Below are 15,470 nucleotides of genomic sequence, written 5' to 3' on the forward strand. Positions count from 1 at the left end.
TCCCTAAGCCTGACAAAAGACAACCTGAGTGCAGTTGGAGAAGCCTTTATTGGGAGGGGTGAAGAGCAGCTGCTGGCTCCAGGCATCAAGGTGAGGGATCCTTAGATGAACAGGAGCCCCGGGAGTGGGGGGCGGTCACAGGCCAAGGGTTGGGCCCTGGGACCCCCACAGTCGGAGCTGCTGAGGCGGCAGGGCCCGCAGTGACAGCTGAGGGCCACGGGGAAGGAGACCATGGGGTCCACACCTGGCGGGCATCCGGGGAGCCGGATGGAGGCAAAGCGCAGCTCCCGGTAGGTGCACACGGGCTGAGGTACTGGGGGCAGAGCTGCCGGCAGCACGCGCACCTGGAGGCAGGAGTGGGGGGTGGGGGTCAGGCCCTCCTTTGAGCCCCCCCCAACAGGTCCCAGACTCTCGAGTCCAGCAGACCCTCTGCGCTCTCCTTCCCTTCCTCCCCCATGCCCAGCTCTGACTCCCAGTTCCCCCGCAGGCTGCCACGTCCCATCTTCTGTGGGCCTGGCCCTCAGTGATCCGCCCTGGAGCCGAGGTGGCAGCACCCATTCCCCTGCCCGCCGCCCGCACCGCAACTCACCATGCTGGGGCAGTAGCCGGCACAGATGGTGGTGGTGAAGGTGATGCAGACGGGGCACGCCTCGTTCTCAGCAGCCAGGGTGGCATTGATGGGCCGGCACAGCGGCCGCAGCGGCCCCCTGGATGCCCACACCCCAGCCACGTTCAGCAACAGCCACAGCAGCAACCCCTGGGACAAGGCCAGTGTCTCAGGGCCTGCCTGACCCCGCTACCCAGAGCCCTTACTCTCCCATCCCTCATGATCAGTCGGGGACCCAGCTCCCCTGCCCAACAGCATCCATCCAGGGTCCATTCATCCCACTTGGATCCCCAGACCCAAATACTCAGGAACCCCAGATCCTCCCAGCCCTGCAGATTCCCACCCTCAGGCGAAGCCTGCTGCCCGTCTGAACCCTTCTAGAAGGAAGCCTCCTCCATCAGGTCACAGGACTCTCCCTCTCTGTGGCAGCTGTGGCCTGGATGGAATTGCTGGGTGCCAAGGGGACCCCACAGTCTTACCTGGAGCGTCTCCATTCTTGGTGCTTCCCCTGTGATGTTTTCCTGGTCTTATACTTGCAGGCTGTGGGGGCGGCAAGGCCACTGGGGGTGGCGGCCTGATGGGGTAACCTGGACACTAATCCTTCCGGGGGCGAGAAGTGGAAAAGGTCAGGGAAGTGTGCGGGAGTGGCCCCTACCCCCACTCCCTGAGTGGCTCCCACTTCTTGGTGTGCCCAAGGTGAAGCTGACTCCACTGACTCAATCCTCAGGTGCTATCAGGTGCCAGCGAAGTCCTATTGGGTCATACATAGGAAGTTGGTTGTGGGGGGCCCCTGGCCTTGACCCTGATGGTATAGCCCCGCCTCCACCCATCATGGTGGGAGACAGCGGAAGGCTGGAGCTCATCCCTCCAATGGTGATGGGCTCAGACCTCAACCCCACTAAATCTGCCACAGACCTAAACCCATCCCTGTGCCACAGAGGGGGCGTGGCTTCAATGCTGGATTCTGTGCCCAGAGGCGGTGTCCCACCTGTAGGCAGACTTGCCATCCCTCCACAAGGGATTCAGTGGGAGCCCCATCTCCCACACTCTCGGACCCCCAGAGCTGAACCGAGCATTGAGCATGGTTAAGGCTATTTTAACTCTGTCGTTGACTAAGGTAAACTGCCCCCTCTGTCTCAGAGGGTGTGCCCCGCCCGTGAGCCCACTGCCCCAAAGTATATTTTCCAGCCTCAGCACCCATCCTCGTCCCCGACCCGGTCACCCTCCTCAGTCTGGTGTGAGATTCGTCTCGCTCACGCCTCGTGGGCGGGTCCTGGTGTGATAAGCGGGTTTCCTGGCCTTAGCCCCACCCGGCGCGCCCCCCAGCCACTGTCTTCCAGGCCGGGCTCCGCCCCCGCCAGGGGGGCGTGTTCTGGGCGGGGCTGGCGCTGCCGGCTCAGATTGGGGTTGGCTTCTGGCTGCCGTAGCAGGAGTTCTCCGTGCGGTAGGCCAGTGGCACGCTGTAGATGCCCGACACCGGCTTCCAGTGGGGGCCAACCCAGGGCAGCTGCAGCGGACAGAAACGGTCGAGCCGGAGGATTGGGTGCAGCGGGGGTCTGTAGGACTCCTGAGCCAGAGACAACGCCCCACGGTGCGGCACCGCCAGGGTCACCGGGTGGACGTGGGGCACGCGGATCCCTGGCGGTCGAGAGGAGTGCGGACAGGGCGGATGCTGTGGGTCCTGGCCCCAGACCTGAGGCGTATTCTGAAAGCTCCAGGAGGTCAGCGAGTCCTTGCGGGGATATCCAGACAACTCCTTCCTGTTGGTGGCGAAGGCAGGAGAGGGAAAACACAGTTAGATCCTAGGGACAAGGCTGAGGTTCAGATGTTGGCTCCTGAGGAACCTGTAGGTCCGAACTCCTGCGTTTCGAGGCAAGGATACCATTTGTAGGAGTCAGGGACCTCTTGGGATGGATGGGGTTTGAGGATGCCTAGCCTCGATTCCTGGGCCCTCGAGAGCCTTAAGGGCCGGAAATCTAGAATTTTCGAATCCTTGGGAAAGAGTATCTGGGAACCAAAGTAGGCCCCGCCCTAGACCCTTGGAGCCCCGCCCCCGGTCCAGAATTCATAGGACAAGCCGCAAGTTTCTTGTTCCTGAGAGTTGATTGACACTAAGAATACCTGGGCGCTAAAAGAGGCAGGGGCTGGGGTCTGAGCTTTTCTGGTTCTTGGGCGTGCAGGAGCTGAAGGCTGAGGTTACTGAGTCTGACAGGGGGAGCCGACACCGAGGCTAGGTGTTTTCGCGGCGGTGCCGAGAGAGGACCCCAGACTCACTTCGGATAGGCCCGGAAGTCCTTGGCCGAGGTGGTCAGATAGAGCTGATGGCGGTCCAGGACGCCCTGGTCAGATACTGTAAAAGGCCGGCCGCACAGCTCGGGGTTCTTTGTCCAGGAGATTAAAGCCTGAGGAGGATCGGGGGAGGAGGGATGGAGCAAGAAGGTTTCATATCCATCCCAAGCCCGGGGTCCCAGGCTCAGGATCCCTCTTCCCTGGATGAATCCGAATCCTTCCTGACCAATCGCAAGCCAGAGCACTTCATCTTCTCTCCCTCAAATCAGAACCCTTATTAGGGTTACTCCAAAATGTAAACACCGGTCGTGGAACACAAAGCCCAGCCCCGCTGCCACCAAAAAAAACAAAAAACAAAAAACTTTCCCAGCCCGGCTCCGCCCCCAGACTCGGCTCCCAAGTCCCTCCCCTGGAATTCAGCCGCTATTAGGATCGAGGTACCTCCTGACTTCATCCTTTCCACGGAACTCTAGCCCCGCCTCCCGACCCGATCTGGTCTCAGAATATTCTAGGCCCGACCCCACGTACCTTCCGCTACCTTGCTCTGATCCCCACCTCCGAACCCCCTCCTAGCCCCGCCCCGGGATTGGCTAGTCTGGGCCCCAGCCTCAGAGCTGGGATTTCGTCGTCAGTTCCCTCCTCCTTCTGGCCCCACCTCAAAAAGCCCAGGCTCTGTAACCTGATTCCATTCCAGACCGTTTAACCCCGACCCCTAACTCCAGAGTTCCCCGCCCCGGGGGTCTCCGGGTCTGGTCCCAGGCTTCAGAGCCCCTCCTGGCCCGTCTCAGGCGCTACAAGCGCTGTCCGAAGGTGGCAGCGGGTCCTCTCCGCTACCTGGGAGGGGCCTCCGCGGTGGTCGTCCGCAGGCTCCAGGGGCTGCCGGTCCAGGCCCGGGCGGCCGGCGTACTGAGCCCGCGTCTCGCTGCACTGGCGCTCTGCGATCGGCGGGAGGCGCCAGCCGTGGTGTCTGAGCTGCGGGAAGGCGCGCGAGGACCCAACGTGAGGGTGCCGGGTGCGCCAGCGCAATGCCCGCCCCTGCCCCCGGCGGACCTCTGCATCCCAGAACTTCACCTTTTCTCCTAAATCCTTGATCCCCAAAGTCCGCCTGGGGTCCGAAGGCTCTGGGGCCCTGGGCTGTGCGTAGGGCCCGCCGTGAGTCTTAGGCACGGAAGCCGAGCCAGAGGTTGTGTCCCATCTGCTGACGACCTCGTCAAAATCCCAGATGTGTAAGCCCTGCTTTGCGGCCGGGGGCAGGGGTTCCGCGACCGTGGACTGGGGGAGGGGAGGGGAGAAGGACGTCAGCTCGAAGGATTCAAGTCTGGCCCGCGAGTCCTGATCTCTCCCAGTCGGTCCTCAACCCTTTCTTCCCTCCAGTTCCAGGCATCCACGTTCGCTGGCCCCTCCTCTCTCAGACCCAGGACTCTGAGACACCCCTCCTTCCGTCAGAGAGGAGTCCAAGCCCCCAGGTCCCTTTTCTCTCAGCAGGTGTCTGGATCCCCAGGCCTCTCCTTCAGACATAGGAGTCTGGCCCCCAGTCTCGTCGTGGCCAGGCACCTGGGGTCCTCTTACCTGCACAGTGGGCGGAGGAAAGGGAACAGACGGGATAAAGTGGTGGGCGACACCACTGCTGGTGAGATGCCATTTGGGCCAGGATCCAGGCACCTCGGTCCCAGAGATTGGGGGCCATGGGGGACCGTAGCGCTGAGCTAGGGGGGGCCCAGCCATGGTCCCACCCCTGCGAGGCAGCCCAGCGGGAGCAGGCTTGTTGTCTCGTTGCCCCAGGTGACAGACCCCGCCCACCCTGAACCCAGCCAATGGAAGGCCTGCAGGTGTGTGGATGGTTGGATAGAATGTGAAGGAGACCCAGGTACAGAGTGACAGGGACTTTGAGAGAAGGGGCACAGAAACGCAAGAGAAATGGAAGAGGGAGTCCCAGAGAGAGGGATGGCCAGAAAAGGGGGCGGAGAGGAAGGGGAAATGGAAGCTCAGAGTTTTAGAGAATTTTAGAGACACAGAGACCCCGGGTTGGGGGAGACAGAGACCACCCACCGCATCAGGGAACCCATGAGAAACACCTCCCCCCTTTCCTACAGGGTTCCAGCTCTTTTAGCCCCCTCCTCCCTCTGCAGGGCCTGCCTACCTCAGGGGTAACGATTTCCAGACTTCCCACGGCTCTCCCTCCCTCCCCGCGTCTGCTGAAGGAGTGAGCCGGGGCTTTGGCTTCGTGCGTCCTGCCTGCCTTTGATTTGGTTGAAAACTTCCACCTGGATATGGGGGTGGGTGAAGAGGGAGAGACCCACAGACAAATGCACAGGGAAATACTCAGCAAAAAAGGGAGGGGAGGGGATGTGGAAAGAGCTTTGAAGAGAAAGAAATACATTCAAGACTGGATGAGAGGCAGTGAATGAGAAACAGAGGTAAAGATCTACTGACCCAGAGACAAGAGACAGGAAGACAGAAAGAGAGGGAGGTGGCAAAAAATAAGAGGGTGGGGAACCACAGATCTAGAAACACAGAGATGTAGAAACAGAGGCAGCCAGACCCCGCCTGGCCCTGCCACCCCTACCCTTCCCAGGAGCCCAGTCTGTGTTGGTGAGGGATGGGAATGTCTGTGGCCTTAGCCCAAAGCTGGTCCGAAAAAAAATGTGTGTGTGTGTGTAACATATGGACTGATGATATATGAAAGGTAATCCCAAATATATGGGGTCTCCCCCTGACTTCCCTTGTCACTTCCTCACTTTAAAGGCCACTTCATCAAGGCCTCTGCCTCGTCGGCTCCCATTATTTCAACCCCATTGACCCATTCTTCAGATGGGGAAAACTGAGGCTACCTTCTGCAGCCTGGCCCAGAGTTCCACTGACCCCACTTCTTTTGGATTTTCCTGGCCCACTCACAGCCTCTCACTGTCCACATGACCCCAGATTCTAGCCAGGAGCCAGGTCAATTGGTCAGAACTTCATGCCATACTCAAGCTGGACGATTCTAAAGTCTATTTCTTTCCCGATATGAGTACACGGTTGGGACAGAAAAGGGAGTAGAAACCTGACTCCAACTCCCCAACAGGGCCAATCTCTACCTCCTGTCCTCCGATCCACTTTGTTTTGGTTGTGGGTGATGGGTGGCTCACTACCTCAAAAAAGAACATTCAAAACCAACACTTGCCCCTCTGATCAAGTAAGATTTCTCTTTCAAACCCGAGCTCCCAGCTAGTTGCTTATGTTCCAGTTTTCATGCTCCCCCACCCACTTCTTGACAGATCACTTCCTTGTCACTCTCCCCGGAGTGGGCAAGATGTCCTTTGAGTTCAAGGGGTTAGCAACTGGGAAGCCAAGGGCCTCTGATGGTCAAATCCACTAGAGTTGATCTGACAAATTGTGTATTAGCGCTGATAAACAGTAGACACTCAGAAAACTTGGGCTATTATCATCATCGTTACCCTCAAGTTCATCCAGGAGAACTCCTATTCATCCTTCAAAACCCCATTTGGTTTCACCACCTGTCTTGCATGGATTGAGCTCTTGAAATCAGAAAGCTGTGATTTTGTGACCATTTCACAAGTTCCCAAACCGAAGCCCTGAACAGCCAGGCCACCCCTGAGGTCCCTCAGCATCCGGCGGTCTTCTTCCTCTGCCTGCCCAGTTCCTGGGCATGGGCCTCAGGCCCGGCCAGTCCGGCTGAGGAGGGTGCAGACGCAGGCTGTGTCAATTCGAATCCATCGCCAGCCTACGCGGCCCTGGGCATCAGCGGTCAACGCCCGCACGTAGGACTGCTTGGCTTTACACTCGGATACCCAGTGCCTCCGGTCCACACCCCGGCAGCCCCCTCCTCCCCCACCAGGGCCACCTTCCTCGGTGCTGTCGGCCTTGCAGCGGGTCTCAAAGAAGTACTGACGGAGGGGACTGCCGCCGGCCGCAGGAACCTCGCCCAGCACCTCCACCTCACGCCCACGCAGGTCCACGGCCGTCCGGCGGTCTGTCACCCAGCCGCTGACCGCGTCACACACAGCCAGCTCTCCCCGGCGGCTCGCCGGCGCTGTCTCACTTGCCCCTCGCCGGCTGCGGTTGGCGGGGCGGCCAGCCGGCTCCCCAAAAGCCCCGGCCTCCAGCAGGAACAGCAGAGGGGGCCCGGCGGGGGTTCCCCTGGACAGGACTACTCGAGGGGACAGGAGGTCCCACTCAGGGGCCAGAAATGGGGGCAGTGGTAAGGGTGGGGGATGGGGCTCCATTGGGGCACTGGGGAGGAGGAAGAGGAGGAGGATGGGGAGGGAGCAGGAGGGGCTTGGGGGCATCTCGCTGAGCACCTAAAGATGGAGGGGAGAGCTGCGTTAGAGAGGAGGGTAAAACCTTGGGGGAGAGGGAGGGGGACAGAAGTTGGGAACTCCAGGGGGGTACTGAATGCCAGAACCACAGGGAGGCCCTTGTTCTAGAACCTTAGGAGGGGGGCCTTATATTCTAGGATTTAGATAATGCCCCACTTCTAGATTAATCACAAGTATTCTACTGCTATTGCTAATAATAGCCAACAAGTCAACAAATGGAGAAAATCAGGCTCAGAGAGGTGAGTGACTTATACCAGGTCACACAGCCAGCAAATACGAGAAGTAGGACTTGAGCCTTGTCGGAGCGACTGCATTTTGCCTCCTACCCCTACAACCCTAAGGAACCCTAAGTCCTGCCTAGAGGAGGTTTGAGGTCCCAAAATTCTGAGAAGGGCCATGTTCTGGAATCCCAACAAGATCCCAGTTCAGCTCAAAACTGCCATTGAGAAGGTAAGACATTTCCTCTGTTATGTGGGGCCTCAGTTTCCCTGTCCAAGAAATTGGCCAGGGGCTGGGAGATACCAGTGAGGTGCATACTGCAGTTTTTCTGCAATATTCTGGAAGTCTATGGTTCTGGGAAAGAGTGGTGTGGAGGGAACTGGGAAGAAGCAGGTGGTTACCAGACCTGTCAGCACCTCCTCCACCTCCAGGCTCCAGGGCTGGGGGCCCCCAGGCTCTGGGGGGCCCCAGTGGGGGACACAGGCGGCCCCCTCCTTCTTGACATCTCAGGAGAGGGTAGGGGCAGCCACCTAGGGGACGAAGGGAACAGGCAAGGGAACAAGCAAGTTATATGGGCAAGTGGGGGAGGGGACGCGAACACTTCCCTACTCTGTGCTCCTCTTCAAGTGTAGGGTACCCAAGAGTCAAAGCCGCGCCCCCTTCTCAGAGGCCCCTTCCCTGACCAGGTGATGGCTCCTGGCTGGGATGGGAAGCAGATGGGGGAGGAGTGGGGTGGGGAGAGGAGGGGGGTTGAGGAGGGATGGGAAGGGGGTTGGGGAGGGATGGGAGGGGTAGAACAGGCTGGAAAAGATTACATCCTCCACGGCCCATTCATCTCCCAGACAGGGCAGGGGCGGTGCCGGTCTGGACACCAGGGTCCCTGAGGGCCCACACTCAAGAAGAGCCCTGGGTCCCTGAGGCTGCTTCCTGGAATGTTCTATCCTCACAGGACAGGCCAGGGCCCGTCCAAGACTTCTATTGCACATACCTGGAGTGGCTGCCTGCCTTGGATCGGAGATGGGGAAATGGAAAAAGGGGTGTGAAGGGACCTAACCACGCTGATCCGATCTGGACCAGGAGTGTAGATACCCAGCTACCTCCTCCCTCAGACCAGAAGTCCTAGTTATCAGCTCCCACCTCCCTCAGACCCAGGAGCCCTGCTTCCCAGCTGCCTCCTCTTTCAGGAGCCCCGATTCCCAGCTCCCTCCCTCCCATGCTGGAGGAGTCCGGGCCCCCCCCCCCCCCCCCCCCCCCGCGCCCTCCACCGTCCGATCAAGGAGTCCAGACCTCCAGCGCCCTCCTCCCTCGGACCTTGGAGCCCGGAGTTCTGAAGTTTAGGACCCTCCTCCCCAGGTACCCAAAAGTACGTACTCCCGGGCCCCTCCTCCCAAAGAAGATTTAGGTTGGGGGGGTCCGGTCTCCAGAGACCCCGACAGGGGTAACCCGCTGCAGAGGTAACCCTCCTGCCTCAGTTTCCTCCGCCAAGCCCCGCCCCCGCAGGCCCCGCCCCCGTCCCTCCCTACCCGGGGGCAGGGCGACCCGGACGCCAGAATCCCGGGGGAGGAGGCGCAGAGGCTCTTACCTGGGGCGCCCTCTTCGGCTCCTCGGCTGCCCCCGGCGCGCCGCGGCTCCTCCTCCCGATCGCTGGCTGCAGGGACGCCCGTTGCCCGCCGGCTCCGCGCTGCACACGCTCCCGAGGGCCCGGACGGGGGCGGGGCGGGGCGGCGCCCGACGGCGGGGGAGGGGCCGGGGGATCCCGCCTTCCACACGCGTGCCGGGACCTCGGAAGCCCGGCCTGGCTCGCTCGGCTCTTGGCCCGCCTAGGCCCCGGGAGGCCAGGCGCCAGCCCCCTTCTCCTTCCGTCCCAGCAGCTGGGACCCCCAGCCCCCTCCTCCTTCAGACCCAGGGGTCCTGGCCCCCAGCCCCCTCCTCCCTCAGACCCAGGAGTCCAGACCCCTAGTCTCTCCTCCCTCAGACCCAGGAGTCCTTACCCCCAGCCCCTCCCTCCTCAGACCCGGGAGTCCTCACCCCCAGCCCCCTCCCTCCTCAGACCCAAGACTCCTGACCAGCAGCTCCCTCCTTGGTTAGAGCCAGGAGTCTGGGCCTGAGACTCCTGGGCCCTTGGGTTGTTTTGCCAATTAAGTGTCAATCCCTGGGCAGATTCCCACCCTCTGCTCTCATCCCCACTTTCCCAGGAGCTCTAGGCCAGACATTAACCAGCTGGACTTGGGCAGCGATAAGGCCCGAGGCCCAGGGAGACAGTGGATATGGGAGGGGGGGGCTCTCCCACAGAGTCCTGTCTGCTGGAATTTCCTGGGTGGGGACTGGGGAGAGGGTCTGTCCTGAGCTCAGATAGGAGAAATTCAAGGTATTCTAGGGCACGGAGACAGACAAGGGTATGATTTGGGAACATGATGACCTGCTCAGAGAAAGAAAATGAGTAGTGACAGACAAAGGGAGACAGGGGAAAGGCACATAAATGCAGAGAAGGGGGGGGGACAGAAACCCAGAGAGAGAAGACCCAGAGAGAGAAGGGGACAGAATCCCAGAAGGAGGAATGGAGACCCATGGAGAAGAGAGAGACCCTAAGACAGACTGAGGTCAGATGGAGTCCTGGGACCAGCAGAGCCCTTCACCCCTCCCTGGGAGCTATTTCAGGGGGAAAGCTGATACCCATCTCGGGAGCGGGGGGGTCATCCCATACCCCTCCCTCGGCCTAAATATAACATGGCAAGGTGGCAGGAAGGGTGTCCCCGGATTAGGGTGTTCCCCTCCTTTTCCGCATCCCAGCCAAGACAACATAGACGGTGGCTACAGTTGTTTATTGAGGGTGGGGGAGGGGCGCTTCCCAGTCTTCCAGTGTCCTCTCCAGTCACCTCCATGACCTCTCCAACGCTTCCCCACCTTTTCCTTAAGCACCCAACACATCCTACCCCGTACCAAAGAGACTCTAGGTAACTTCCAGCCTCTGATGGAGTTATACCTCTGATAGAGGTCAGTTTTCAAAGGAAACTCTCTGTGCCCTTCCTTCTGGACATCTGTCCCCTCCTGGGTTGCCTTCCCAGCTTCGGTGGATCTCCGTCCTCCCCCCCCCCCCCCCCCCCCCCCCCCCCCCCCCCCCCCCCCCCCCCCCCCCCCCCCCCCCCCCCCCCCCCCCCCCCCCCCCCCCCCCCCGCACACATCGGTCTCTGACCCCTCCCAGGTCACTGCCCTCCTCTCTCCTGCTCTCCCTCCTCCCGCTGGGTGTCCTTTCCAGGTCTTGGCTCCTCTCTACATGGGTTTCCTCCTCTTTAGGTCTCTGTGCTGGGTCCCCAGCTCTGCCTTGTGTCTGTCACCCTGTTTCCGTGAGGGGATCTGTCCTCCAGGTCTGTCTCCAAATGTGTCTTTCTCTCCCATCTCAGAGAGAAGTGACTACCTCAACGTTCGATTATTTTCTACCTTTAGCAAACTCCTCTCCCAATAATCTGCATTTTCTTCCACTGCTCTGTATAAACAGGTGATTGGGTTAAATCAGGGGATTCCAAACTGATTTTTTTCTCTGTGTCAGAGCAGGAGCACGTGTGCAGGGGAGGAGGGCAGAGGAAAAAAGAGAGAGAGAGAATCTTAAGGAGGCTCCACGCTCAGCCTGGAGCCCGGCTTGGGGCTCCATCCCACTACCCTTGAATCATGACCTGAGCTGAAATCAAGAGTTGGACGCTCACCAGAATGAGCCACGCAGGCACCCCCCAGGCTGAATTTCTTAACTGCATTCTGAGTTGCCAAGAGGGACTCCACTGGGGTGTGTGTCCCTCAAACCAGACCCCCTCTGATGCCTCACACTGCCTCTAAGTAAGTTGCAACTGATTTGATAAAAAAAAAAAAAGGAGGGGGGCAGCAATAGCTAAAAATAACAACACCACCACTCTGTAAACCACTGGTTTTAATAAATTAATACAAGTAAAGTACTTTGAATGATGCTTGGCACATAGGAACCCTATATGTGTTAGCGACTGAAGCTTCCTGTGTCTTCCTCTTCCAAATGCCCTTTGAGTACTGAAAGTCCTCTGAAAACGTTTGGCTTCATGACCTTGGGCAACATCCTTCCCTCTGAGCCTCAGGTACTGTTTTTGTGAGAAACAAGGCTGTAGGACCCAAGGGGGACCTGTGCCTACCAGCAGGCTGATGGGGCACGTGGGGTCAGGCGGTCTGCCCCAAGTCCTAGACCCTGGGGGTGTGCCATGAGACTCTGGGAAGCCACCCCCATGCTCTGTGGCTCTGGCTTCTCCCCTGGAAACTAGAGTGGGCCCCCCAGTTTGTCTGACAGCCTTCCTGAGCCGTGGGAGGGGAGGGTGGTGTTCCCTGATTTGGGATCTCTAGGATTCTATGCAAGACAGACTCTGCGTATCTCTTGGGTTCAGAGGCACTGACTTTTTCTTTCTTGGATATCTTTCTCCGGAGCACTCCAGTCTATCTCTGTCTGGTGTCTGTCCCTCTCTGGGTGCCTGACACTTCCCTCCATCTCTGTCTCCCACTCTTGATCTCTGTTTCCCTCTCTCTTTGGATTTTCTGTCTCCCTCTGAGTCTCTGTCTCTCCCTCTCTCTGGGTCTTTGTCTTTCTCTCCTCTCCCTAAATCTCTCTTCCTCTCTCTTTGGGTCTTTGTTCCCTCTTCTCTGGGTTTCTCTGAGTCTCCATTACTCCTTAGGTCTCTGTCCCCTCATCTGTCCCCCTAACATCTTTATACAGAGTACACATAGTTTGTCCCCTTTTCTCTTTCCTGTGGCTCCGATCTCCATGTTTGGAAGCAAAGCTGTACAGGAGGACAGATCGAGAGGGTCTGAATGGCAAAATGAAGCAGGTGTGGGGTAAATGGAAGGAGCATCCACATCTTCCTAGCTCCCCCAGATGCCCTCTGCGTGAACAACCAAATCAATGGATCCAGTACCCAGCCCTGCCCCTTATAGTAAGTGACACGAGGCAAGTCAGTTCAGTTTGTGTCTCAGAGTCCACAACACCACACTTACTTCCTGATACATGATTCCCCCCAAGTGCTCTTATTCTTGGGTCCTGGTGCTACCACTAACTGCAAAACAAACCAACATGGCCCTAGGGAGCCCATACATGGAGTCCAACTCAACCTAACATTCCTACAGGACTCACAATGACACAACTTGGTGTAACTCCAGTCAGCGTGGCCGTACAAGACTCACATGGTTATACGACTCAATATGGTTCATCTCAGTGTAGACGCCCAAACTTCCAGCTACATAACTCTACACAATTCAACCCAACAGAGACCTGAAAGGCTCACACGGTCATACATTCCAACCCAACTTAACCTAATGTGACCTAGAAAGCTCACATTCTACCACTTGACTCCGGATTTCTACATGACTCACAAGTTCACAGAATCTAAAATAACATAGCCCTACAAGACTCACAAAGCCACACAACTTCCAGCGTGTCTCAACTCAGCTCCACAACACCATGCATGAACACGCCATCAGTCCCATCAATGCTGTGGATGACCACCTAACTAGATCCAAAATGGCTCCAGGGGACTCCTGAAACCACAAAATCCCGCACAATGCAGTTGGACAAGACTCATCTAGACCCAACAACACAGCCCAACCCAACGAGGACCTAAAAAACAAACTATGTGATCAAATCAATCTCAACACTTAACACAAAAGGCTCTATAAGTCTTGTGCAACCCAAAGCGATATAAACCAATGGAGTCTCTCCATCAACTCAGTATAACTCACTGCCGTTCACTGTCACTTAAGGAAGTACCCATGGGAGCTACCAAACCACAACTCAAGACCCAACGAGACTCAGTGTTCCCAAACTCGTTACCACTTAACCTAGTTCTTTCAATACCCAACCCCCTCCCCCTAACCTTACCTTCTACCCCTCCCTCCCTCCCTCCCTCCAAGGAAACGTGAGGTCCTGCAGACCTCAACTATCCCTCACACTTCGGTGACCATGTGTTTCCCAGGGGGGGCCCAGAGTGGAGGTGGGAGCTCAGGCATCTCTCCATCCACCAACCCCCCATTGACCTTGCCCTCCAGTGGGCCACAGGGCTGCGTGTCCACATGGCTGTACATCCCAGCCTCTTCGCCTTCTGTCTCCCGGTGGTAAAAGTAGCTGAAGTTGGAGACAATGACCGGCACGGGCAGGGAAATGGTCAGCACGCCGGCGATGGCACACAGAGAGCCCACTATCTTGCCGCCCACAGTGACAGGTGCCATGTCTCCATAGCCAACTGTGGTCATGGTGACCACCGCCCACCAAAACGACTCAGGGATGCTGGTGAAATGGGAATCTTCCCGGTCGGCCTCTGCAAAGTAGACCGCACTGGAGAAGAGAACCACGCCGATGAAGAGGAAGAAGATGAGGAGACCCAGCTCACGCATGGAGGCCCGCAGTGTCTGGCCCAAGATCTGCAGGCCCTTTGAGTGCCGGGACAGCTTGAAGATTCGGAAGACACGCACCAGTCGGATGACTCGTAGTATGGCCAGTGACATGGCCGGCTGGCCCACGCCCCGTTGCCTGGCAAGCTCAGTGCCGAGCGCCACAAAGTATGGTAGGATGGCCACAAAATCGATGAGGTTCATCACGTTCTTGAAAAAGGCCGCCTTGCTTGGGCAGGCCGCCAGGCGCACCAGTAGCTCAAAGGAGAACCAACAGATGCACAACGTCTCCACCACAAAGAACGGGTCATCGAAGGGCATGCGGGACAGGGTTCCAGGCACTGGGCTGGAGCCATTCAGACGAGCGGGGAACTGCAGGGAGGAAGGGCGTCAGAGAGGACCGCACCAAGACCGGGACGCACTGGGACGGCCGCATTTAAATGGTTGAAATGTCCAGCTTCTGTACAAACTGGTCAGTGGTCACTGCCCCCAGGCCTCCAGTGACCCAGCTGCCCTAGACGCCTTTCCAGAACCCTATGGATCAACCCTGCGTGTGGCTGACTGCATGGTCCCCGATCCTTCACTGGGGTGGGGGGAGAGGCTACTGGAATGGTGCCTCTTCCTTTCCAAAGGTGTCTCTTCCTTTCCAAAGTCCCACTGCCGCACTGATTTTCCAGATGGGGAGTGTAGCCAGCCTGGTCCCACTTCCTTGTGCCTCCAGTCCAGACTCTAATGGTTAAAGACCTCTAACACCAAACCCTGGGGTCCCTGCTTTCATGGCCCTCAGCCTGACTTTATTTGTGATGGATTCCTCCTACCTCAGCCTTCAGGCCTCACTCTTCTGTCTCCAGCGCCCTCCAGCCCATCCTTCTCTCGGTTACTGCCAGCCGCACGGATCCCTGGGTTTTCAGTCTGCTTCATTTCTTAACATACCAGTCTTCCCACCCACTCTCCCTCTGCAAGCCAGTGTCTCACCTGCCTCAACCCCGCCTACTGGTAGGAAGGGCCTCCTATTCAGATCCTCTGGCCCCGCCTCCATTAAACTATCCCTTCCCGGCCCCCAGCCCAGCTTTTCAAGGTAAATTCCCCAGGTCCGGCCCAGTCTCAGGGTTGCTCACCGCCCAAGCCTCTTGCCCCACCTATGATTGGCCAGTCCCCAACAAGCCCCCCAAAGCCCCGCCCTCCCAGAGCCAGGCCCCACCTTCCTGAGAGACCCCGCCTCCCAGTGCCCCTCACTCCCGCCTTGTAATTGGCCAGATCCCCGTGGACCCCGCTCAACTCCTCCCATGCCCCGCCTCTCTCCACTCAAGACCCGCCCCCTCACCGGGCCAGCAGCCGCCACCGCAGCGAGCCCCGGGTTGTCGCGGTCGTTGCGGAAGTCGGGCAGCGTCTCGAGGCAGAAGACGACTATGGAGACAAGGATGACGAGCACGGAGACGACGGCGAGTACGCGCGCGGCCTGCGAACTCTCGGGGAACTCGAAGAGCAGCCAGAGCTGGCGCGCGAAGGCGCGGCGGGGCAGGGGACGCTCGGGCGGCATGGGGCAGCCCTCGTCCTCGCGCAGGCGCGCCAGCGCCGCCGCGCCGAGCCCGTAAAAGGCCACCTCCTCCAGGAAGACGTCGAGCGGCACGTGCGCCGGCCGCCGC

General features: G+C 58.7%; 4 protein-coding genes across 6 annotated transcripts in view; all 4 read right to left on the bottom strand.

Annotated features, from left to right (window-relative positions):
- Window positions 1-29: 29 nt before the first annotated feature.
- Window positions 30-1,984, bottom strand: LOC115280609 (lutropin subunit beta). The gene is made up of 3 exons (XM_029925613.1): window positions 1,087-1,984; window positions 590-757; window positions 30-344 (listed from the first exon to the last, which is right to left on the bottom strand). The coding sequence occupies exons 1-3, from the start codon at window positions 1,099-1,101 to the stop codon at window positions 102-104; spliced, it is 426 nt and encodes a 141-aa protein (XP_029781473.1). The 5' UTR covers window positions 1,102-1,984; the 3' UTR covers window positions 30-101.
- On the bottom strand, window positions 1,121-4,661 carry LOC115280608. 2 transcript variants are annotated; one of them, XM_029925612.1, is made up of 6 exons: window positions 4,466-4,661; window positions 3,968-4,168; window positions 3,731-3,868; window positions 2,882-3,009; window positions 2,301-2,367; window positions 1,121-1,207 (listed from the first exon to the last, which is right to left on the bottom strand). In XM_029925612.1, the coding sequence occupies exons 1-6, from the start codon at window positions 4,619-4,621 to the stop codon at window positions 1,202-1,204; spliced, it is 696 nt and encodes a 231-aa protein (XP_029781472.1). In that variant the 5' UTR covers window positions 4,622-4,661; the 3' UTR covers window positions 1,121-1,201. The 2 variants fall into 2 exon arrangements, with proteins under 2 accessions (XP_029781472.1, XP_029781471.1); XM_029925611.1 differs by lacking the exon at window positions 1,121-1,207 and having other exon boundaries at window positions 1,688-2,367.
- A 1,211-nt stretch (window positions 4,662-5,872) lies between these two features.
- Window positions 5,873-9,108, bottom strand: NTF4 (neurotrophin 4). 2 transcript variants are annotated; one of them, XM_029925596.1, is made up of 3 exons: window positions 9,017-9,108; window positions 7,841-7,964; window positions 5,873-7,197 (listed from the first exon to the last, which is right to left on the bottom strand). In XM_029925596.1, the coding sequence occupies exon 3, from the start codon at window positions 7,183-7,185 to the stop codon at window positions 6,553-6,555; it is 633 nt and encodes a 210-aa protein (XP_029781456.1). In that variant the 5' UTR covers window positions 7,186-7,197; window positions 7,841-7,964; window positions 9,017-9,108; the 3' UTR covers window positions 5,873-6,552. The 2 variants fall into 2 exon arrangements, with proteins under 2 accessions (XP_029781456.1, XP_029781457.1); XM_029925597.1 differs by lacking the exon at window positions 9,017-9,108 and adding an exon at window positions 8,746-8,770.
- Window positions 9,109-13,380: 4,272 nt separating this feature from the next.
- The window catches only part of KCNA7 (potassium voltage-gated channel subfamily A member 7), a 4,482-nt gene continuing 2,392 nt past the window's right edge, over window positions 13,381-15,470 (bottom strand). Inside the window, exons 3-4 of the mRNA XM_029924347.1 lie at window positions 15,149-15,469; window positions 13,381-14,196 (exon numbers count right to left, since the gene is read on the bottom strand). Of these exons, the coding sequence (XP_029780207.1) occupies window positions 13,381-14,196; window positions 15,149-15,469 (1,137 nt within the window). The remainder of the gene's footprint in view (window positions 14,197-15,148; window position 15,470) is intronic.

Source organism: Suricata suricatta, chromosome 16 (genome assembly GCF_006229205.1).
Source record: "Suricata suricatta isolate VVHF042 chromosome 16, meerkat_22Aug2017_6uvM2_HiC, whole genome shotgun sequence".
Taxonomy (NCBI): domain Eukaryota; kingdom Metazoa; phylum Chordata; class Mammalia; order Carnivora; family Herpestidae; genus Suricata; species Suricata suricatta.